The 23,848-nt window shown below is 49.8% G+C and overlaps 3 protein-coding genes across 36 annotated transcripts in view; all 3 read left to right on the forward strand.

Annotated features, from left to right (window-relative positions):
• UBAP2L (ubiquitin associated protein 2 like) overlaps window positions 1-1,964 on the forward strand; it is a 50,720-nt gene extending 48,756 nt beyond the window's left edge. For all 32 annotated transcript variants that reach the window (XM_083416465.1, XM_083416485.1, XM_083416464.1 and 29 more), the window contains one exon: window positions 1,225-1,964. In XM_083416465.1, coding sequence (XP_083272591.1) covers window positions 1,225-1,320 — 96 coding nt within the window. In that variant the 3' untranslated portion in view covers window positions 1,321-1,964. The remainder of the gene's footprint in view (window positions 1-1,224) is intronic.
• Window positions 1,965-6,269: 4,305 nt separating this feature from the next.
• On the forward strand, window positions 6,270-16,096 carry HAX1 (HCLS1 associated protein X-1). The gene is made up of 8 exons (XM_083416807.1): window positions 6,270-6,401; window positions 7,564-7,787; window positions 8,051-8,208; window positions 11,559-11,616; window positions 12,783-12,892; window positions 13,676-13,793; window positions 14,558-14,681; window positions 15,954-16,096. Exons 1-7 carry the CDS (start codon window positions 6,349-6,351, stop codon window positions 14,644-14,646), a joined length of 810 nt encoding a protein of 269 aa, XP_083272933.1. The 5' UTR covers window positions 6,270-6,348; the 3' UTR covers window positions 14,647-14,681; window positions 15,954-16,096.
• Window positions 16,097-22,135: 6,039 nt separating this feature from the next.
• The window catches only part of AQP10 (aquaporin 10), a 37,206-nt gene continuing 35,493 nt past the window's right edge, over window positions 22,136-23,848 (forward strand). For all 3 annotated transcript variants that reach the window (XR_014505772.1, XR_014505773.1, XM_083416769.1), the window contains exon 1: window positions 22,136-22,448. Coding sequence is in view for 1 of the 3 variants with exons in the window: in XM_083416769.1 (XP_083272895.1) it covers window positions 22,344-22,448 (105 nt within the window). In the remaining 2 variants the exon portion in view is untranslated. The remainder of the gene's footprint in view (window positions 22,449-23,848) is intronic.

Here is a 23,848-nt window from a genome sequence, read left to right on the forward strand (position 1 = left end):
TAGCCCCACATAGAGCGCATTGCAGTAGTCCAAGCAAGAGATAACTAGAGCATGCACCACTCTGGCAAGACAGTCTGCGGGCAGGTAGGGTCTCAGCCTACGTACCAGATGGAGCTGGTAAACAGCTGCCATGGACAGCTGTGAGTCCAAAATGACTCCCAGGCTGTGCACCTGGTCCTTCAGGGGCACAGTTACCCCATTTAGGACCAGGGAGTCCTCCACACCTGCCTGCTCCTGTCCCCCAAAAACAGTACTTCTGTCTTGTCAGGATTCAACCCCAATCTGTTAGCTTATCTACTGATAAGTTGCCACTTGCCATGGAATTGGCAAAGGCTTCTGACTTCCCCTTGTCTGGTAGCAGTGGCAGCAGAAGGGTCTTTCCAAACCCTGAATTGGCAGTCCTCAGGTGCCAATTTGTAGTTGTGTACACAGGTCATCCCCATGTATGTCTCCTGGAGTATGCTTGGCTTCAACCCCCACCCAAAACTTGTCATTTTGTGCATCTCTCCACACCCACCCTGTGCTGCGCTTGGCTCTGGCTGGTGAACTAACAAAAGCCCTATAAAAAAAAACCCAAGCCCTTCCTGGCCTTGCTCCGGAGCCGGGCTGCGAGAAACTTGTGGCATCCTCCAGATGTCGCTGGACTACAACTCCCATCATCCCTGACTTATTTGCCTTTGCTGGCTGGTGGGAGCTGCAGTCCAGCGTTTAGGTCAGTGTTTGCCAAAGGTGGGTCTGCAGCTGTTTTTTTTTGGACTACAACTCCCATCATCCCTAGCTAGCAAGGCCAGCGGTCAGGGATGATGGGAATTGTAGTCTGAAAAGAGCTGGAAACCCAAGTTGGGGGAACATTGATCCAGAGCAGCCTTTTCTCAACCTGTGGGTCCCCAGATGTTGTTGAACTACAAATCCCATCGTCCCTAGAGAGCAAGGCCAGCGGTCAGGGATGATGGGAATTGTAGTCTGAAAAGAGCTGAAAACCCAAGTTGGGGAAACACTGATCTAGAGGCAGACAGAGCATTCCTGCTGCTGGCAAGAGAAGCAACCTCTTTTCTTGAGCTGATTTACTCATTTCACATGCTCATGGGTTGCTGGAGCCTGTTTCGTGCCTCCAAATAAGGCCTGGGGAGCTGAGCTAGCTGCTAGTCGAGCCTCGCTCACCTTCTTCCTTTTCCCCCCTCTCTCTCTCTCTCTCCCTACTTCCCCCCTTTTCTTCCTGCACAGAGCGGCACTGGGCAGCGCAGCCAGGGCACCTCCATCCCTCAGAAGTCGCAGGCGAACAAGTCTGCCTACAACAGCTACAACTGGGGCGCCAATTGAGGGGAGGCTCAGAGGCGGCTCCACACACTTCAACCAAGAGACAAACGGAAGGACGACAGCGATCTACCCAAGAAGGACGGACCCCAGAAGGAAAGAAGAGCTCCCCTGCCCTCAGCACAGCCCTGCAACAGCCCCGGCGGACCCCGGCCAACATGGCTCTGGGCTCAGCATCCCCCCCCCCTCCAGCCACCTTCTCCCCCCCCCTTCCCCATTGTATGTAATATAGAATTTGTATCTTTTTTCTTTCCTTTCTCTCTCTCTCTCTCTTTCTCTGCATTCATTCAGATTACGAGCTGTTCAGCCGTAGGGGCCTTTTGTTTTGTTTTGTTTTTCTACTCCTTTACTCTTCCTCTTCCCGCCCCTCCCCACCCGCCCGCCCAGAAAAAGGAAGGAAGAAAAAAAAAGAAGTACCGCCTGACGGATCCAAAGGAGTCAACATCTGGAATCCTCTCTCTCTTTCTCTCTCTCTCTCTTTCTCTCTCTCTCCCCGCTCCTCCTCCTAGAATGCCCCCCTTTATTATTAGGAATAAGATCAGTAATTGATATGAACCGCATTGTAAGATTAATTAGTTGAAGTGTTTTTTTTGTACTGTGTTCTAAATTTAATGGATAAATGTGTCTTGTATATAAAAACGAAAACCCCACTCTGTTCTCTGGGCCTTGCGTTTTCCATCCATAGTTGGACTGTGTGTGTGTGTGTGTGCGCGCGCACGCACTTAGAGGGTACCTGCCAGGCAGCCCCAGCTCCCCTCCAAGTCTGTTTCATTCCCCACACTGAAGCCATCTCCCCAGGACTGCTGTGTTTGTCTGTTTTCTCTACCCAACCCACAATAGCAGGGGTCAGCAAACTTTTTCAGCAGGGGGCCGGTCCACTGTCCCTCAGACCTTGTGGGGGGCTGGACTATATTTTGGAAAAAAAAAAAGAATTCCTATGCCCCGCAAATAACCCAGAGATGCATTTTGAATAAAAGCACACATTCTACTCATGTAAAAGCACCAGGCAAGCCCCACAAATTGTTGGGATACTGCCAGGGAGACAAAGTCCATCATGACTCCACGTCGTCTCCGGACGTCCATCGATCTCCCGTAGACACGCAGTATCAGCAATTAGCGACATGAGCGATAGCTTGCCACATTCCAGAGCCGTGCACGCTCTATCAGCAGATAAAGCACACAGCGAAAGATGCACTCAGGAGAGCATTATTTACAAGTTTATTTCTGCGTTGATCAGAACAAAGAAAAACATGACTGCCTGCTTCAGTGTCTCCGGCAGAGAGAGAGAAACGAAAGCAAAGACACAACATAAACATCCTGTGAAACAGGAAATGTGCAGGCTGTGACACAAACATCCTGCTCCCTTTTAAGGTGGAACGGAAATATCCTAACACAAATAACCCAGAGATGCATTTTAAGTACACATTCTAATTCCCGGACTGTCTGCGGACCGGATTTAGAAGGCGATTGAGCCGCATCTGGCTCCTGGGCCTTAGTTTGCCTACCCATGCACAATAGGGTCACAATATCTCTCCTCCTCAATCTCTCTCCTTCCACCTTCCCAGTCTCTTGCCTACCAGAGAAAGCCTCTCTCACACACCCTGGTCAGGTTATGGTGCCTCCCCCCCTCCCCCCCCCCCACCTATTTGAGCTCTGATAACGGATTTCTGCAAGGGCTGGCCATTCATTTGCCACTTGCACCCCCTGTGGTGTCAGGCAAGATACAAACACAATGTTACCTTGGGTTACAGACACTTCAGGTTACAGACTCTGCTAACCCAGAAGTAGTACTTTGCTTCAGGATGAGAACAGAAATCACGCGGCGGCAGTGGGAGGCCCCATTAGCTAAAGTAGTGCTTCAGGTTAAGAACAGTTTCAGGTTAAGAACAGACCTCCAGAACGAATTAAGTCCTTAACCCGAAGTACCACTGTATGGATGTGTACGCAAGTCCTTGTTCTGTTCAGCTACTTCAAGTGACTTTTGTGGATCAGGAACTCAAAACAAAGCAATACCATAAAGAACGGAGTTTTACTCAGTCCTCAAAAGCCCATCACCATTAGATAATTGGCCTTCAAACATGACTGCACCTCCTATTATCCCTGGCCATTGGCTAAACACACTGGATTATAGGAGTTAGAGCCCAGCAACACCTGCAGACTCGAGACTGAAGAACTCCAGAATCAGTGCTGCATACTACTTTGGGGGCGCGGGGGGCGCTGTGGGTAAAAAGCCTCAGCGCCTAGGGCTTGCTGATCGAAAGGTCGGCGGTTCGAATCCCCGCGGCGGGGTGCGCTCCCGTTGTTCGGTCCCAGCACCTGCCAACCTAGCAGTTCGAAAGCACTCCCGGGTGCAAGTAGATAAATAGGGACCGCTTACTAGCGGGAAGGTAAACGGCGCTTCCGTGTGCGGCTCTGGCTGGCCAGAGCAGCGATGTCACGCTGGCCACGTGACCCGGAAGTGTCTTCGGACAGCGCTGGCCCTTGGCCTCTTTGAGTGAGATGGGCGCACAACCCTAGAGTCTGTCAAGACTGGCCCGTACGGGCAGGGGTACCTTTACTTTTTACTACTTTGGCATTCCTTGTATGTACCATAATTTTGTGCAATGGAGCGTTGGGATTTATGGGGGCCAAAATCTTGGGGATGGATTTGCATGGACTAGAAGAATTGCAGACTGCAAGACAGTCAAGTCGAGAGCAGCTGCTTTCTTGGACTTGAACTAACCTGTGCTTCACTCGTTGGAACCATACAGAACATCCATAAACATAATATCAATTTAGCGGATAACTTTGAACTTGAGTGGCTCGTGGTAGTTTATTTAATAAATTCCAATGCTGCCTTTCATCTGAGGACCGCAGGTTGTTTTACAATATAAAAACACAAAGAAACAGTAAGAAAAACAGCACACACACCCCCAAGCCATTAATTGCTTAGTTAGCCAAAGGCCTGGTAGAAGGAATGTTTTTTCCTTGGTGCCCAAAGTTATGTAATGAAGGTGCCAGGTGAGCTCCCCTGGCGAGAGCATCCCACAAGTGGGGAGCCACTGCAGAAAAGGCCCCGTTGGTTGTTGATGTCCTCCCAACCTCCCATGGAAGAGGCACACAAAGAAGGGCCTCGGATGATGAGCGCAGGGTCCTCCAGCTATGGGGAAAGGCGGTTCTTAAGGTATTGCAGTGTTGCGAAGTATCTGCAGAACCTGCTTTGCTCAACCCCCAGAAAGACCAAGGATAAGTGGCTATCCAAGAGGGGTGGATTATTCCAGCAGTTTCCCTAATAACCCACCCCAAGAGAGCCCTTTCCATGCATCACCACTCCCCAAATATCCCATCTCTAGTTACAGGTAGGTAGCTGTGTTGGTCTGCCATGGTTGAAACAATTTTTTTTAAAAAAATCCTTCTAGTAGCACCATAAAGGTAAAGGGACCCCTGACCATTAGGTCCAGTCGTGGCCGACTCTGGGGTTGCGGTGCTCATCTTGCTCTATAAGCCAAGGGAGCCAGCGTACAGCTTCCGGTTCCTGTGGCCAGCATGACTAAGCCGCTTCTGGCGAACCAGAGCAACGCACGGAAATGCCGTTTACCTTCCCGCCGGAGCGGTACCTATTTATCTACTTGCACTGGCGTGCTTTCAGACTGGTAGGTTGGCAGGAGCAGTGACCGAGCAATAGGAGCTCACCCCGTCGCGGGGATTCGAACTGCTGACCTTCTGACTGGCAAGTCCTAGGCTCTGTGGTTTAACCCACAGAGACCAACTAAGTTTGTTATTGGTATGAGCTTTTGTGTGCATGCCACTGTATTCTGCTCTGGTCAGACGTCACCTGGAGTACTGTGTCCAGTTCTGGGCACCACAGTTCAAGAAGGACACTGACAAACTGGAACGTGTCCAGAGGAGGGCAACCAAAATGGTCAAAGGCCTGGAAACGATGCCTTATGAGGAACGGCTAAGGGAGCTGGGCATGTTTAGCCTGGAGAAGAGGAGGTTAAGGGTGATATGATAGCCATGTTCAAATATATAAAAGGATGTCACATAGAGGAGGGAGAAAGGTTGTTTTCTGCTGCTCCAGAGAAGCGGACACGGAGCAATGGATCCAAACTACAAGAAAGAAGATTCCACCTAAACATTAGGAAGAACTTCCTGACAGTAAGAGCTGTTTGACAGTGGAATTTGCTGCCAAGGAGTGTGGTGGAGTCTCCTTCTTTGGAGGTCTTTAAGCAGAGGCTTGACAACCATATGTCAGGAGTGCTCTGATGGTGTTTCCTGCTTGGCAGGGGGTTGGACTCGATGGCACTTGTGGTCTCTTCCAACTCTATGATTCTATGGTCTCTATGGTGCAACTGTTTTTTTATCCCTTCTCTAGAACTATTAGCCTGTAGATCTTTGGGCTGGAGGAGGAATTCCGGGAGGCATCTAGATCCAAAGTTGTTCTGTGGCAGCCTTGACTATTTGTTGTCCAGGGCTGGTAGCAAAACCTTGTGTCCCTTAACCATTGTACAAAACTGAACCTGCATTTAAGACTTTAAGTAACTGGGTGGTGTACAATAGTTAAAAGGAGAGGGCCTGCCAGCTAGCCTGCTTACAATCAATAAACCTGAAATAAACTGAAGATTGAATGGAAATTGAGAGATCTCCAGTTATCAGCATTCTTGCAGGCAAGGGAGGCTTTTACATCAACCTCTGTGAGGCTAAAATGTACGATGTAATAATAATACTTGGTGCCCTCTGGCAGCGCCAGTCAACAATCGCTCTTAAGGAACTCGAAATTCTCCATTGATTTACAAGGTCCCTTGGGGGACGTTGGGATTGAACTCGGAAACTTGCGCGTTGCATCAGTCTCACTCACGAATAAGTCTATGAGCCGCCGGAGAGGAGAACGTCAGTTCTATCTCTGGGGTGTCGTTTAGAGGTAGCGTCGTGAAGACTGGGTCGCTTTACGGCCGCCATATTTGGGCAGACGGGGGAGGAGGAAGGGCGATTCACAGCAGAGTGGCGGAAACGCCAAGGGAGGCGTGGCGGTATTGCTTTACGGCTGGCCGCGGAATGAGCCTCTACGACGTGTTTCGGGGTTTCTTCGGCTTCCCCGGGGAGCGGAGGTGAGGCTCTGGGAAATCAGGATCCTCCTCGCTTCTTATTTTGTGCGCAGATATTTTGCCCCCTCTCCTCCTCTGAGCTTTTCAAAGCTTGGCAGGCGGAAATCCCACCGGGGCAGCTTCTCTTCCAACACCTTAGGGCTACACCGGGCGAGTTTCTGCCTGCCTGGCAAAGCGATCGCATTATTTACTAAGGCCTCATTCCAAGCAATCCGCCTATTTGGTGACGTTTTAACGACGTGTGGGTATCCTCAAAGGTAAAGGGTAAAGAGTCCCCTGACCATTAGGTCCAGTCGTGGCCAACTCTGGGGTTGCGGCGCTCATCTCACTTTATTGGCCGAGGGGTCATGTGGTCGAACCAGAGCAGCACACGGAAACGCCATTTACCTTCCCGCAAGAGCGGTACCTATTTATCTACTTGCACTTTGTGCTTTTGAACTGCTAGGTTGGCAGGAGCAGGGACAGAGCGATGGGAGCTCACCCCGTCGTGGGGATTCAAACCGCCAACCTTCTGATCGGCAAGCCCTAGGCTCTGTGGTTTAACCCACAGCGCCACCCGCATCCCCTGCGGGTATCCTGCCCTTCCCCAAAAGCAGCTGGAGGGTCCCCGACTCCCCTTGCAACAACCCTTTGAGGTAGGCTGCACTGAGGGATATGGGCTGGCCCAAGCCCCGCCCCACATTTTATCCCCAAGTGGAGATTTAACATGGGTCCATCCATGTAATCGTTTTTAGCCATTTTTATGTACAGTGGTACCTCGGGTTAAGTACTTAATTCGTTCTGGAGGTCTGTTCTTAACCGGAAACTGTTCTTAACCTGAAGCACCACTTCATCTAATGGGGCTTCCTGCTGCAGCCGTGCCGCCGGAGCACGATTCCTGTTCTCATCCTGAAGCAAAGTTCTTAACCTGAAGCACTATTTCTGGGTTAATGGAGTCTGTAACCTGAAGCGTATGTAACCTGAAGCGTATGTAACCTGAGGTACCACTGTAGTTACAAGCTGTGGGTTGCATTGTGCTTTACATGCTATTTTGATTTTTGTTTATTTAAACAGACTACCGCCTAACAGTAAATAAGCCCCGCTAAGGCTGAGCAAGCACGTTAACATTTAAAGCAACACCCCCCCCCCCATAACACCTCTCCCCTTCTCCCCATTGTTGCTACAGGCCCCGCGACCCCTTCTTTGGGGGAATCACACGGGACGACGATGATGATGATGATGATGAAGATGGCTTTGGGGCAAGGCACCCTGGGGACTTTGGGTTCGGGTTCACATTCAGCCCAGGCGGGATGCGTTTCCACGATACCTTCGGATTTGACGAGCTCTTCCAGGATTTCAACAACCTCTTCCAAGAGATGGGAGTGAGGAGTTTGCCTTCTGGGCCCTTTGGTAGGCGAAATCTTGGGGGGCTTCAACTGGGTTTGCATCCTGCTAGGGATGGCCCGGCCTGGAGGGAAATGGGCAAGTGGGAACCTTCTTCTCTTCCCTTAAAAAGACTGCAAGATTCTAGTCCTCATGGTCCTGAATAAAAGGAAGCAACTCTCCAGATATTCAGACGGCGGTTTCTCCGCAGATTCTGTGCCCCTGAGCTGCAGCCTTAACCCCAGAATAAATAAAATCAAAATGAACAATTGTTGTTTATCTGCCCACAGATTTCCCAGAGCCACCGGCACCATCGCCTGAGAAGAGGCAGACTCTGCGGGATTTCATGCTGAAACATCCGGATAGCCAGAGATCTGGCAGCAGAGCCCTAGAGGACGACTCAGGCCCCACAGCGCCAGAGAAGAGGCCCTGGCAGCCATTCCAAGGGGTGTGTGGTGCTCTGAATTGGGGACCATCCCTGATCCGATGCCTCATCTTTGCCTATTGGTTTAGAGTGTTTGGTACCCCATTCTGCTACAGGAAAGGCTCCCAGATTGGCTTATGTAATAATAATAATAATTATTATTATTATTATTATTATTATTATTATTATTTTATTTATACCCCGCCCTCCCCAGCCAAGACCGGGCTCAAGGCAGCCAACAACCAATAATAAAAACAAGTTGATCAAAATACAATTTAAAAAACAAGATTAAAATACAACATTAAAACATTAGGATGTAGCCTCTTTACAGGAGGAGAAAGGAAAAAGAAAGAGGGGGAGGGAATCAAACTGATTCTAAGCCAAAAACCAGGCGGAACAACTCTGTCTTACAGGCCCTGCGGAAAGAAATCAGATCCTGCAGGGCCCTGGTCTCATGAGGCAGAGCGTTCCACCAGGCCGGAGCCAGTGTTGAGAAGGCCCTGGCTCTGGTTGAAGCCAATCTAACTTCCTTAGGGCCCGGGACCTCTAGGGTATTGCTATTTATGGACCTTAAGGTCCTCCGTGGGGCATACCGGGAGAGGCAGTCCCGTAGGTACGAGGGTCCTAGGCTGTGAGGGCTTTAAAGGTCATTTAATCATTTAAATGTAATCATTTAAATCAAAGAATCCCTGCCCGCAGGCTTGCATCCTAAGAAAAAAACACAGCACACGAGGGGAAAGGGACAGGGAGGGAAGAGGAAAAAAGCAAACTCAGGTTCCAGTAGGAGCTGCCCTGCTTCTCTTCTCTCCCACTGAGGTGGCCAAGTGAAATGGTTGCAATTCTGGCAGAGGAGGCCTGATGTTTGGGGTTGGGCAGTGGCGGTGGCCAGAGAGATGGGGACAGTCTGCTCTTTAAAGAAATCCCCAAAGTCAGGTGTCAGGTGCTGGTGTGGTTGCTCAAGAGCAAACAGACTCCAGCCTCCTGTCTTTTCCAGGCTTTATTATCTGTACAAAGTATTTACAGTTCAGAGCGTCGCAAGTCCATGTCTGCTCAGTCGCTAGCAGAATCTGGGAGTGGGCGGTCCTTATACCTTCCCCAGCATCAGTGGCGTAGCGTGGGTTGTCAGCACCCGGGGCAAGGCAAGTAATATGCGCCCCCTAACCCATGGATTTGCGCTCCCTAACCCGTGGATTTGCGCCCCCTAACCCTAACCCCCAGATGTTGCGCCTGGTGCGGCCGGCCCCCCCTGCACCCCCCACGCTACGCCACTGCCCAGCATAACAGTCGTGTGACCCCCATTCTTCTCCTCCCCTCTCTGCGCGCAAACCTACTGCGCAGAGTGGGCGCTGGCAAAGGGGGACTTGCCTCCCCTCCGCTTTGCTCAGGCTCGGTGTTGAGGCTCTCCCTAGCATCTTCTGATCCCTGCGCCCCTTCCCCACTGGAGGTGGGGATTCCCCCCTCGCCAGAGGGAGAACTGCTTTGCAAGATCTTCGGAGCCTCCCTGTAACACAACTGCCCTCCCACCTCTCGCCTCTGAGCTGATGGCAGTTCCCTGACATCAGGGATCATCGCAAAGGAATTACCTGGTCTGACCTGTTCTGCCCATAATGCAGAATGAGTTGGAAGGGGGTAGAATTTGGGGTGGCACTACATCACATGACCGGTAGGAACACACGAAGCTGCGTCGTTCCAAATCAGATTACTGGTCCGTCTAGTTCAGTTCTGCCAACACTGGCTGGCAGTGGCTGCCAAGGATTTTTAGACAAGGAGTCTTTCCCAGCCCTGCCTGAAGGTGTCACAAATTAAACTGGAACCTTCTGCATGCAAGAAGCAGATGCTCAACCACTGAGCTAAAGCTCTGCCCCTTAAATTTTGGGGGGCACGGTGATATTTCTGCACAATCTCACACATGCTTAAAAAACCAACAAAAAAGACCTTTCCCATAGGAAATGAGCACGTCACAGATAGGGCTGTTGTAGCATTTCCCCCCTGATAGGCTACTTTTCTGCAGGCAGGGAGTTATTTCCATGGATGGATGGAATTTAGATCCTGCCCTTCCTCTCCAAGGAGTCCAAGGCAGCAAACAGATAACTATATATATATAGCTATTCCTCCTACTCTGAATGTGGGTGGTGCTGTGGTCTAAACCACTGAGCCTCTTGGGCATGTAAATCAGAAGGTTGGCGGTTCGAATCCCCGCAATGGAGTGAGCTCCCGCTGCTCTGTCCCAGCTCCTGCCAACCTAACAGTTCGAAAGCATGCCAGTGCAAGTAGATAAATAGGTACCACTCCGGCGAGAAGGGAAACGGCGTTTCCGTGCGCTCTGGCTTCTGTCATGGTGTCCCGTTGTGCCAGAAGCGGTTTAGTCATGCTGGCCACATGACCCGGAAAGCTGTCTGTGGACAAACGTCGGCTCCCTCGGCCTGAAAGTGAGATGAGTGTCGCAACCCCTTAGTCGCCTTTGACTGGACTTAACCGTCCAGGGGTCCTTTACCTTTATATACAGCTATAACAAAAAGATTCAAAAACCAATAACAATTTAAAGGTAAAGGGACCCCTGACCATTAGGTCCAGTCGTGACCGACTCTGAGCTTGCGACGCTCATCTCGCTTTACTCACCTCACAGAGTGTTTGCTGTGGGGGAGGAAGGGAAAGGAGATTGTTAGCCGCTTTGAGACTCCTTTGGGTAGTGATAAAGCGGGATATCAAATTCAAACTCTTCTCTTCTTCTTCTTTACTGGCCAAGGGAGCCGGCGTTTGTCTGCAGACAGCTTCCAGGTCATGTGGCCAGCGTGACAAAGCTGCTTCTGGCGAACCAGAGCAGTGCATGGAAGTGCCTTTACCTTCCCGCCAGAGCGGTACCTATTTATCTACTTGCACTTTGACGTGCTTTTGAACTGCTAGGTGGGCAGGAGCAGGGACCGAGCAACTGGAGCTCACCCCGTCGCAGGGATTCGAACCGCCAACCTTCTGATCAGCAAGTCCTAGGCTCTGTGGTTTAACCCACAGCACCATCCATGTCCCTAATAACAACTTAGAACATTCTAAAAGCAATTACAGTTGAAAACAATACTCCTTGCAGTGATCTCAGGGTTGTTTGGAACAGTCTTCTCTGGCAACCAATTATCTGAGTGAAGTAGTGTTTTTACAATTCCTCCCGGAAGTTAATAATGATGGAGAGGGGATTCTGCAACTGGGGAGCCATCACTAAAAAGGCCCTGTCATGGGTGAACGCTGATTGGATAGCCAGTCTTTCAATCGCTCTGCCATATCACTCCCCCTTCTCCTTCTGCATTTGTTTTTTCCTTCTCCCATCGCTCACACAGTTTTCACAGACCTTACTGACTGCGTTCTCTGTTGTTGTTTTTTTACAGCTGCGAGAGACCGATCCACCTCTCCCAGAATTGAAAGATAACCCAAAGGAAGACAGAGGTCAGAGGGCAAAGGACGGGGAGGGAACAGTGGTTGGTTTGGGGCAAAACATCTGAAGAGCCACATGTCTGGGTCTTTTGAGACCACCCAGATTATTCATGAGTGTTTTGGAAATGGCTGGGTGTCTGTATATATGCGAGTGTATGTACCGTATTTTTCGCTCCCTAAGGCGCACCTGACCATAAGGCACACCCACTTTGGGGGTGGGATTCAAGAAAAATGCGGCTCTTGGGGGCTTTTGCGGGAGGTGGGGGAAGTGAGACAGTCTTGAGGAGGCTTCGCAAGCTGCTCAGGAGCTTGTCGGGGCTGGCGGGGGAAGCCCGGGTTCCCCCCACCCACCCAGCGCCAGGGACCACACATTCGCTCCATAAGACGCACAGACAATTCTCCTTAGATTTTTAAGAGGAAAAAAGTGCGTCTTATGGAGCGAAAAATACGGTAATTTGCTGTGTGATGCAAGAATCTGCCCTATCGTTTTGGGAAGATAAACCCTCCATGTTCAGGAGCAGTATATCTGAGTATGTGTTCAGTGACTGGGGATAGCTAGGGTTGCCATATTTCAAACAGTGAAAATTCAGACAGAAAACTTGTTGAGCATTTGGTGGTGGGGCAAAACTATTGGTTGTTGTTTTAGTTTTGCCCAAGGTTATAGAGGTTTTGGGGCAAAATCGCAAACAAAACTACTGTTTTGGAGCTGTTTTTATGTGGAATCGCCAAAAAGAGCACTGCCGACGTGAGCTGCCATATGACTGGATTTTCCCAGACATTTCTCTGGTTTTCACCAGGACGCTGCTGCCAAAAATTTGGGATATTCCAGGCACATGGCAACCCCTTGATATGGCTGCAGGGGGCTGTTGCTTGTGATCTCCCCAGAGGTTTCTGTTTGGCCTCTGTGGGGAGCCAGATACTGGACTTAGCTGGATCTGTTTTGCCAGGACAACTCTTGTGCATTCAAGTGCCTAGTCCTTATTGTTGCAGAGGAAAGCATAGAAGCCTCTCTCGGTTAAAAATGATTCACACGCTAAGCAAAATTGTTTTTACATGCTGAATTTGTTTTCTTAAGGGAGGGTTGTTGTGGAAACTTGGATGTCTTGCGGGAAGAATGGAGAGGGGTGTGTGAGTGTAAAAACTGGCTCAGCTGATACTCGGTCGCATTTTTATTACAGATCTGGACTCGCAGGTCACGTCCAAAGGGCTCGAGACTATTCTTCCCCCAGCCCAACCCCGGTCGTATTTCAAAAGTGTCTCAATCACAAAAGTGGTAGCACCAGATGGGGTATGTGCCAAAGCTTCTTTAATCCTGTGTGTGTGTGTGTGTGTGTGTGTGTGTGTGAATGAGTGTGTGTACTGGGTTAGCCTTATGCAGAATACTCCCATTCAGAATCCATGGACATGACTCACTTAGGCCCATTCATTTTGAAGATCTGCTTTCAGGTGTACTTAGATGGTACTTGTGTCCGTTGGGTTTTCACTCCTCTGCCAAGGAGAGCTCGAGAAGCAATGGTGATGGATAGGTGTATTTCATTGCGTTGAATATTTTATCTGCATTAATTGGCCTTGGGTGGTGGTTGAAGGGTAACATATCAATATGTAATAGTGTTCTGTTCTGTCACTTTGTGGGGCCGCCTGTTGGTGGCCATGCGAACTGCAACGTGATGACAGCCTGGCAATTTTATTATATAGTGATATGTGTGTACTGATAATTTGGCAACATGTTTTGCATTCAGATGAATTGAAGAGAGCGTCAAGCTGCATTGTGAAGTTTACTTTTTAACCTGGCAGCAGGGGGTTCTGCTGATTGACATCTCTCAGGACCCCCTGGCTTTAAACTGAAAAATGGCAAACTACACAATGGGCTCAGTAATTTATTAATCTTCAAAACAGTTTAGGAGGAATTGACTCCTGGGGTCCCTGGGAATGTAAAGTTCTCCTCTGAATGTCGGCATGCCATTCCTCACACTGGATCCTACTGGATCCCCTTCTTAATGAGCAGAGTCTATACTTCTACCCCAGGAATCTTCCCCAAATTTCACTCATCCCTTCTATCCTCTTGCTTCAGACGGTGGAAGAGAGGCGGACGGTGCGTGACAGTCAGGGTCACGAGGAGACAGTTGTCACCCGCCAGAGCGGAGGGGAGCCACGTACGGGGTTTGACGGTGGCCGGCAAGGAGGTTCAGGTGAGTGCAAGGAGGGGGAGCCTGGTTCGAGAGAACTTTCATCTCATGCTGGCTAAACAGTCATGATTCAGCATAGTGTTTGTTCTGCTGTTCCTGAGAAGCACACAGAAGCTTCCTAAGAATCTCAACTTTTGCTTCTCCGGTTTTTCTTTTTTAAGTTTCTAGTCCTTATGTGTCAGTAAAGTTCACTCTTCATTCAAATAAAGAAAGCAGTCCGGGAGTAGCGAGCACAGCAACTCTTCCCAGCAGGTCTTGCCCCAGTGAGGCAGTTGTGGGACGGAAGGTCCCGCCCTTCTACCGCTCTCTAAGGCTCCTCCCCAGGGCCCTTTCCCAGCATCCTGAGACTCCTAGTCTTGTCACTCTTTGCTCCACCCTCTTCATGCCTCTTCTGGTTCTGGGAGACCAGGAGGGAAGAGGAGCTGGTCACACAGCAGGAGGGGCAGACTCCCTGGCTTCTTCAGCAGCCTGGCCACCCCTTCCTCTCCAGCCTCTGCTTCTACCTCTGAGTCTGAACCGCTCTCCGCCAGTGCATCTTACTGCTCACTAAACCCCGTTCCCTCTTCATCTTCAGACACCTCCTCCTCCCAGTCTTCTCCCTCTGACCACCCATCGCCTTCCCACCACGCATCGCCTTCCCACCACCCATCCCCTGGCTCTGAAGCCTTCTACCCTCGGAGGTTTCTCATTTGGTACCTCCCACCGCTCTTCGGCATCCAGCCTATCCATGACACCACCTCTGGCTAACCAGCTGGTTCCTTCCGCAGGAGACCTGTCGCCCTTCCGCTCACGCCCTGGAGAGGACCTAGGCGACTCCGCTTCCATCCTGGACACCTTTTTCCGCCGTTGGTTCTAGAGCCAATAGTTCTGCCTGGTGGGTGGCCTTAGAGGGTAAGATCTGAGGTCTTCCTATGCAGTGGTAACCTGGCACCTATTGGGACTGGTAGGGCGGAAGGCAGGGAGCCCAGCAGCAGGTGGCGCTAGAGCCAACGAGAGGCACAGCCTTGACCAATGAGAGGCAGTCCCGCCCCACACATGGATGCAAGTAAGAAGGCAGGCAGGTGGGGGTGGCTGAAAGGGGGCTGAGACTGATGAGGCAGTGCCCCCGTTCTCTCCAAATGGAACAGCCTCCACGCTTTCCTGTGGCTGAGTCAGCCAGCATTGGGGGCTCTCGCCTTCAACCTTAGAGCTGGGATGGGGAACCAGCAGCTTTGCAGACCCTCAGTTCTCATCAGGCACAGCCAGCAGCGCCAATGGTCAGGGTTGGGATCCCTGATTGGTTGGGACATGGGCCTAGTTCGTAGGCAAGAAGCCTATGGCCTTCCATGACACTTGAGTTGTTGGCGTAGCATTACAGATCTTGCCCCAGGGACTACGAAAGCCCATGGCATAATTTATCCAAAGTTTGGGTGCTCAGGGAGCAAGGACGGCAGCGAGGTGCATAGCTGTCAACCGTCCCTTATTTGGCGGGGAACTCCCTTATCCCAGCGCCGTGTCCCGCTGCTGTCCCTTATTGATGATGTCCCTTAAATTTCCTGGGTTTCAAAGGAAGCAGCTCCTCTCCCTCCCTCTCTGCCGGCCAGGGAGGAAGGAGGCTCCAACTGGGTTGCTTGGCTGCGTTGCTCACCCAATGAGGCACTTGTGCCGATCAAATCGGCCGCGTTGCCTGGGGACTCGGCTTTGCTCAGCGCTTCCCAGCGGAGAGGTGACGGTGGTTTTCCTTGCTGCATCCCCTTTGCCGGGTTGCTGCGCTGTGGGAACCACCGCTTGAGGCTTTGTTTGGCTGCTGGCTGGGCTTTCTGCCTTTGGCTCGGAGGGGCTCAGAAGTTGAACATACCTGTGCTCTGAAAATCCCTTATTTTGGCTGCTGATCCCTTATTTTCGAGGCTGCTGGTCCCTTATTTTCAAATCTGTAAGTTGACAGCTATGGTGTGGTGTTGTGGGTTGGAGTGTCATACGAGGCCCAGAGAGAGGCCAGGGTTCAAATCTCCTCTTGGCCCTAAAAGGTCACTGAGTCAGTCACAAGCTCCCAGCATAAACTTCCTTGCAGGATTATTGTGAGAATGAAAATGGAGATTTGGGGGGAGAAAGAGCAAGGCAGAGAGGGGAGGCACGTTGTGTTCTTCTCTGTTTCATTGGGTTTCTGTTGTTTTTTCTTTCCAGATTTGTGCCCTCTGCGGACAAGGCCTCCATTTCAGATATTGCTTCCATCCTGTGTGTTTTCATTTCCCTGTGGCCTCCTCTTTCTTCCGCGCGGGCTCCATCTCCCGGAAATATAACATTAAATAGCCTTTATTTATGCTTAAGGTTTTTCTGTGTGATTATTTGCCGCCCAAAGTTGCCTCCAGCAGGAATGAAAAGGGGAAACCCTCCTGCTCAGTCGTTCCTCTTGAAGACCGAAAAAGAACCCTGTCGCGTCCATCGTGTCGTGTCAAATTGCTTATATATTTAGAGCATTTGCACCCTGCTCTCGAGCCAAAAAGGCTCCCAGAGTAGCTTACATGCAGTCAAAGCAAGACAGTCACTACCCGCAGGCTTACAACCTAGAAGGTATACGGCACGCAAGGGGAAAGGGACAGGGAGGGAAGAGGAAAAAAATAAACTCAGGCCACACATTCTGAAAGGGTTGTTCTTATAAGGCCTGAAGGAGCTCTGCCTCAAATTTGAAAAGGAAGAAAAACAACAACCCAATGAAAAAAGAGACTGGAATTTGAGGATGGGAGATGATGTTTGTTTATAGAACGTGACTTTTATAGGATGCTAAACTGGAGTGGCTGAAGTGAATGTTGTTTATGTACAGCAGCCAGACAAAGAGTCGGAAGTTCTTTAATTTCTGAACTTTATTTTTTCCTCTCTTTTAAAAAATCTCTTACCTATTTCGTCTTCTGTATTTCTCTCTGTCTTTCCTGCTTTTCTTTCTCTCTTTTTTTTCTATGTTCTTATTGTATTTAGATCAATATTTTAGTTTTTGACTCCCCCCCCCCAAAAAAAGGTGTTTGATATTAAGCTTTGTATGTCTATTTATAAATCCTAATAAAAAATATTTTTTTAAAAAAAGAAGGCAGGAAGGAAGAGAAAGAAAGAAAGAAAGAAAGAAAGAAAGAAAGAAAGAAAGAAAGAAAAGTCTGGACAAATTCATGAAAGGTGAGGCTCTCAGTGACTACCACCAATAATAATAATAATAATAATTTATTATTTATACCCTGCCCATCTGGCTGGGTTTCCCCAATGATTACACTCTGTCTCCACAGTTGGAGCAGCAAAGTTTCGGACTACCAGTTTTTGAAAACCGCAGGAGGGGAAAGTTTTGTTCAGGCCTTGCCTAAGGGTTTCCTACAGGCCGCTGATTGGACTCGATGGGCCATTGGCTGGATCCAGCAAACACTTCTCAGGCTCTGTACCTGGGGCAGGAGGAGACACGTACCAGTGGTGGACGAGGCCCGAGGCAAAGGAGGGTGGAGCAAAAATTCAAAGTTCACCTTGGTAGGCTGCTTTCGGTACACACTCGCTACACCCTTTTCCGTTCCTCCACCCAGGGAAGCAAGAGGCATGGTCAGGTTTCAAGGGCAAATTCCAGCCAGGCAAGAACACACGAGGAAGGGCTGAAGAACATTGGATTATTTTGATTGTTGTTAGCCGCCCTGAGCCCAGCTTCGGCTGGGGAGGGCGGGATATAAATAATAATAATAATAATAATAATAATAATAATAATTATTATTATTATTATTATTATTATTATGAAGAGGGGCGGGGCCTCAGAAGAGGGGGCGGGGCCTAGCAATGCTGGAGGAAACCGCTTGGGCACCTGGAGCGGCAAACATGACGTGCACCTGGGGGCGCACCGATCCTCCTGGGGGTGCCATCAGCGGCGGGACAATCCTCCCGGGAGTGCCAGCGCTGCTCGCCAATCGTGCAAATATGCCCGGCTTGTGGCGCTGACCGCCGCGGGGGTACATCACTGGCGGCCAGCACCGCACACCGGGCATATTTGCATGACCGGTTGGCGGATTTTCACTATGACGATCGTGCCAATTGTGAAAATCCGCCCACCGGGAGTGCAAGCGCCACCACGCCAATCTGCCCAGGGGGATTTTGTCACCCCCTCCCAGGCATGACAGCCAGGGTGGACCGCACCCTCCACACCCCCCTTGTGACTCCCCCTGGGCCTAGGGACAGTCTGTCGGACCAGATAGAAACGGAGAGCCACACCTGACCTCCAGACCTGAGATTTCCCCCATCCCTGGTCTAAAGATACCTGTTCCCGCCCACAAAACCAGTCTCTCTTGCCAGATCCTCTTCCTTTGCCCTCATTAATCACCCTCTTGGGCTCTTTAATGTTTCTGACCTTGGAAACTTGGTTTTAATTAGTGACTCAATTTACCTCCAAGCTCTGCCAGTAGGCGTGGGGAACCTTTCCCAGCCAAAAAAGATGGCTGCCATCTTTGTCCTTGGCCCACACAACTCCTACAGAAGTGCCCAGAGGCAAACTGCAAATATAAAACCTTTATATTCCACCTAGTGTCCGTTTCTTTAAATATAATATTTACAAAATGTTTGCGACGCCAAAATCATTCCCATGGGTCTACACTCCCTTCCCCCCTCCCCAAGATTTCTTCTTTCTTTTATTTCAGAATTCAGAGTTACATTTGATCGCTCAAGGGTTATAATCCTTATTCTACAATACAATTGTCTTTCTGCTCATCCTCAAAGTTTATAATCACAGTTGCGTACCATTGTGTCTTAAATCCCATCACTTCCAGTTTCATCCTCTGTAACAGGTTTCTCGATATATTCTGCTATTTCCCGCCTTAAACTTCAAATCCTGTTGTGGACTTTGTGGAAAATTATTTTTTAAAATAGACTAGAAAAAGTTTTCTCTCCTCCTTGAAAGATTCTGGATTTGTATCTCTATCAGAGCTATCAGTCTTGCCATTTCTGCATATTCCGTGATCTACTCTTAAGCAGAACTCCGTTGGAGACGATTCCCTGCGCTGCGTAATATAAAGCTTGAGCTGAAAGCAAATGTTCAGTTAGGAAGAAAAAGGCACGAAGAAACCATCTGTCAACCAACATTCCCCTTGACCGGAGTGCGGCCATTTTGTTTGTACCGCCAAGCCCCTGGCTGAGATGTTCCCATCTTTCTGGCTGGGCCAGGTTATGTTTTCGTGTTCTTTGTGTGTCTGTGTGTTGTGTACACAAGAAGGGGGAAATGGGTACACAGGACATAGGGCAGTTTGTGCGCTACCACACCTGAAGTGGCTCCCTTAGTGGACCACAAAAAAAAGGGATATTGTAGAGTTGAGGACAGGTTCAGGAAAGGGCAAGCAAAACCATCAAGGGCATGGGTAGGCAAACTAAGGCCCGGGGGCCAGATCCGGCCCAATCACTTTCTAAATCCGACCCTCAGACGGTCTGGGAATCAGTGTGTTTTTACATGAGTAGAATGTGTGCTTTTATTTAAAATGCATCTCTGGGTTATTTGTGGGGCATAGGAATTCGTTCATTCATTTATTTTTTCAAAATATAGTCCAGCTCCCCACAAGGTCTGAGGGACAGTGGACCGGCCCCCGGCTGAAAAAGTTTGCTGATCTGTTTTCTTTTTTCCCCTTTTTCTGTCATTTTTGGAAAATTAAAAAATGTTAAAAATAAAATACAGAGGGAAGGGATTTGTTGGTTGAATATATGACTTGGAATACAGGGAAGGGAGGTCTGGGGAAGTCGGAGAAATAAGTTAATGCAAGAAACATTATGAAGATAAAACTGTTTTTATTTTTGTCTTTTTTCTTTGATATTTTAGTTATTTTGTGTGTGTGTGATTTTGTATTTTTTCTGTTCTTGTTGTTGTTCACTTTTTGTTGTTTCATTTCTTCATGTAAAACTCAATAAAATATTTATAAAAATAAATATGTTAAAAATAAATAAATAAATAAAATCTAGTCCGGCCCCCCACAAGGTCTGAGGGACAGTGGATCGGCCCCCTGCTGGAAACGTTTGCTGACCCCTTATCAAGGGGATGGAGAGGTGTCCCCGTGAGGAAAAGTTGCAAAGTTTGGGACTTTATAGTTTAGAGAAAGGGCAGGTAAGCGATGACACGATAGAAGTTAACAAAATTACACCATGCATGGAGAAAGTAGATAGAGAGACGTTTTTCTCCTCTTCTCATAACACTAGAATGTAAAAAACAATAAAAATGTATACTGCTATATCATAAAAAAACCCCATCCAAGTGGTTTATTGCAATAAAAGCATAAAACCGTACAATAAAACCATTAAAAGGTCAAAAACTGTTAGAAGAGTCAATACAGATAAGAGATAAAATTGTTAAACTGTGGGACTCACTGTCACAAGAGGCAGTGATGGCCACTAACCCAGATAGCTTTCAAAGAGGATTGGACAAATTCATGGAGACTGTCTTCATGGCTTATAGTGACAGCTGCTGTGCTCTTTCTGATGGTTTGGGACTCAGGCTTGGACTCGGAACCAGAGGAGTCTCAGTCTCCACCGGATCTTTTGCCTCAGGCATCATCTGAACCAAGTCTGGGGCCTGATCCTGAAGAGTCCCAGTCTGCCCAGGTTCCCCTGCAACAAGCACCAGCTGGGCTGAGTCAGGGGCCTGAGCCTGCCCTGGCTCCAGATGTGAGGAGTATCTTGTTGCCTTCAGCTGGGCCATCACTTACAGCTGCTCCACTACCAGTTGGGTCAGGGGAGGCTGAGGCGGCCTCTGGGTCTAGTAACCCACCGATGTCTCCCGAGCTGCAGAGACTGAGGTCTGAGAGAAGGAGAGACCTGAGTACTCGCAGGAGGAGTGCTCACCTTCGGGCGAGACAGGGAGGTGAGTCGCCGGGGGATCAGGACCGGCCGCTACCCCGACAAAGATAAAAGGCTGTCGGACCCCGCCCCAGGTTGTGGGAGCGACATTGCTGTATGCCAGATCCTGCCTGAGATCCTGTACAGTGGTACCTCGGGTTAAGTACTTAATTTGTTCCAGAGGTCCGTACCTAACCTGAAACTGTTCTTAACCTGAAGCACCACTTTAGCTAATGGGGGCCTCCTGCTGCTGCCGTGCCACCGGAGCACGATTTCTGTTCTCATCCTGAAGCAAAGTTCTTAACCTGAAGCACTATTTCTGGGTTAGCGGAGTCTGTAACTTGAAGCGTATGTAACCCGAGGTACCACTGTACAGTCATGCCTTGGATTAAAGTTGCTTCAGGTTGAGCGTTTTTGGGTTGCGCTCCATGGCAACCCAGAAGTAATGGAACACGCTACTTCCGGGATTCGCCGCTCGCGCAGGCGCTCAAAATGACGCCATGTGGATGCGCAGAAGCGGCCAATTGCGACCTGCGCACGTGCAGATGTGCTCTGGATTCTGCTCTGGATGCAAACGGGGCTCTGGAACGAATCCTGTTCGCATCCAGAGGTACCGCTGTACCTGTCCTTGCCTGGTTTCCTGCCTCGTGTCCCGCCTTGGCCCTATCGGACTGACTCCCAGGGGAACCTTCGGATAACCTTGTTGTTAGCCGCCCTGAGCCCGGCTTCGGCTGGGGAGGGTGGGATATAAATAAAATTTATTATTACTATTATTATTATTATTATTATTATTATTATTATTATTATTATTCTGGACCGGTCCTGGACCGCGTTTCACGGGTTACCCCTGGGCCCAGCACACTCTTCCTCCACCGTTCGAGGCAGCGATACTTCTGAATACAGAATCACAGAATCATAGAGTTGGAAGAGACCACAAGGGTCATCGAGTCCAACCCCCTGCCAAGCAGGAAACACCATCACAGCACTCCTGACATATGGTTGTCAAGCCTCTGCTTAAAGACCTCCAAAGAAGGAGACTCCACCACACTCCTGGGCAGCAAATTCCACTGTCAAACAGCTCTTACTGTCAGGAAGTTCTTCCTAATGTTTAGGTGGAATCTTCTTTCTTGTAGTTTGGATCCATTGCTCCGTGTCCGCTTCTCTGGAGCAGCAGAAAACAACCTTTCTCCCTCCTCCATGTGACATCCTTTTATATATTTGAACATGGCTATCATATCACCCCTTAGCCTCCTCTTCTCCAGGCTAAACATGCCCAGCTCCCAGTTGCTGGAAACCAGTTGCTGGGTTCGAATCCTGCTTACAGGTTTGCCACTGGGGCATTTGTCTAGCGAGGACAGGGATGCTGGCCAAGGAGGGTGGCGGCTACTGGCCTGATCCAGCTGGCTCTCTCCCTACGTTATTGCAAGGGCACATGCGAAACTCCGACACAGCTTCACCGTGCCAGCAGCACTGGCAGCATATGGGTCAAGCACGCCTTTTGCTCCTGACAACAGGGGTCATAATTCCAACTCTGGGGAGAGGCTGCTGCCGGAGGGATCCATGCCCTTTTTTCTCATTTACACGCTGCCATTCTCCCTTCTTACATAACTTCCCCGGGCATTTAAGCAACGAGTTCTGAGAATAATTAGTTATTATCAACCGGTAGCCCGAGAGCAGCTCCCATGCAGCTACGCACACATCTGTATTTCTGATCTGCCTTCGAAAAGCTTTCTCTCCCGGCTGGCGATGATTTACACCCGCTTCTTAGCCAAAGCGCAAGCCTGCCTCCGTCTCCGCAGCCTCCTCCTTCGCCAGTGCCTCGCAGAGCTCCTGGGGGTCTTCATGCTGATTGTAAGTTACAAATATTTGCTGGTTTTAGGGCGGTTAAAACAGTAGATGGCGAAGCACCTGCAGCTTAGGGATAGGACATCTGTCTTGCGTGCAGAAGGGCCCAGATTCAGCCCAGTCAGGGCTGGGGAGAGGACCCCCACCCTGAAATAAGCCCTGAAGAGCCACTGCCAGTCAGTGTCAACAATGCTAAGCTAGAAGAAGTCGTCTGAGCTATGCTTACCAGATATTTTTCAAGGAATCTAGGGACACTTTTTAAAAAGTTCATGCTTTATTATTTTAGGAAAGGGTTGCCCAGAGTTCTTGACCTTTTTGGGGGGGGAACCCCAAAGTTGTTGGGTGTGCATCTCCACACAAGGCAGGCAGATAAGCCCATCTAAGGTAAAGGTAAAGGGACCCCTGACCATTAGGTCCAGTCGTGACCAACTCTGGGGTTGCGGCGCTCATCTCGCTTTATTGGCCGAGGGAGCCGGCATACAGCTTCTGGGTCATGTGGCCAGCATGACTAAGCCGCTTCTAGCGAACCAGAGCAGCGCACGGAAACACCGTTTACCTTCCCGCCAGAGTGGTACCTATTTATCTACTTGCACTTTGAGCTGCTTTCAAACTGCTAGGTTGGCAGGAGCCGGGACCGAGCAATGGGAGCTCACCCCGTCGCGGAGATTCGAACCTCCGATCTTCTGATCGGCAAGTCCTAGGCCCATCTACAAACACACAAATGCCCCCCAAAAAAGCGGTTGGGGGGGGGGAAGAAAGATTGAGTAAAGGCGCTCGCTGGTCTTGGGAAAACACACATTAAAACACACACACAAGGCTCCTTCTCTCTCTCTGTCTCGCAATGTAGAACAGTTCTTTTCTACGCTTCTCCTCCTCTTCTTCACCGCCTCAGCGCCTCGCTTGCCGCCCCCCAACTCGAGTGTGCAGAGCCCACAGCAGAAGAGCTCCACATGCTCTTCTGCTGCGGGCGGCTCTGCGCGATTTCGGGGCGAGTGTTGATCAAGGAAGCGAGCCAGAAGGAAGCTCTCTGGCTCACGCCTCAGTTTAAATAGTGCCCCCAGCCAGCAGATTGGCTGGCTGGGACTTTGACGTGGCCGGGACCTCCGGGGCTGCTCGCTGCCACGGCACCCGCCATGTTGCCTCCCCAGAAGTCCCCAGGCATAAATCCAGGGACATCAATTAAAATCCGGGGACAGATTTTGAACCAGTGTGGTGTAGTTGTTAAGAGCGGTAGACTCGTAATCTGGTGAACCGGGTTCGCTTCCCCACTCCTCCACATGCAGCTGCTGGGTGACCTTGGGCCAGTCACACTTCTCTGAAGTCTCTCAGCCCCACTCACCTCACAGAGTGTTTGTTGTGGGGGAGGAAGGGAAAGGAGAATGTTAGCCGCTTTGAGACTCCTTTGG

The sequence above is a fragment of the Podarcis tiliguerta genome (assembly GCF_965153285.1).
Source record: "Podarcis tiliguerta genome assembly, chromosome: 16".
In the NCBI taxonomy this organism is placed as follows: Eukaryota; Metazoa; Chordata; class Lepidosauria; order Squamata; family Lacertidae; genus Podarcis; species Podarcis tiliguerta.

Excerpts from the sequence above, each read along its gene's own strand:
- HAX1 (XM_083416807.1), top strand. The coding sequence starts at position 6,349 with ATGAGCCTCTACGACGTGTTTCGGGGTTTCTTCGGCTTCCCCGGGGAG. Across the intron at positions 8,209-11,558 it reads CCTGGCAGCCATTCCAAGGG|CTGCGAGAGACCGATCCACC; the intron begins GTGTGTGGTGCT and ends GTTTTTTTACAG. Across the intron at positions 12,893-13,675 it reads AAGTGGTAGCACCAGATGGG|ACGGTGGAAGAGAGGCGGAC; the intron begins GTATGTGCCAAA and ends CTCTTGCTTCAG.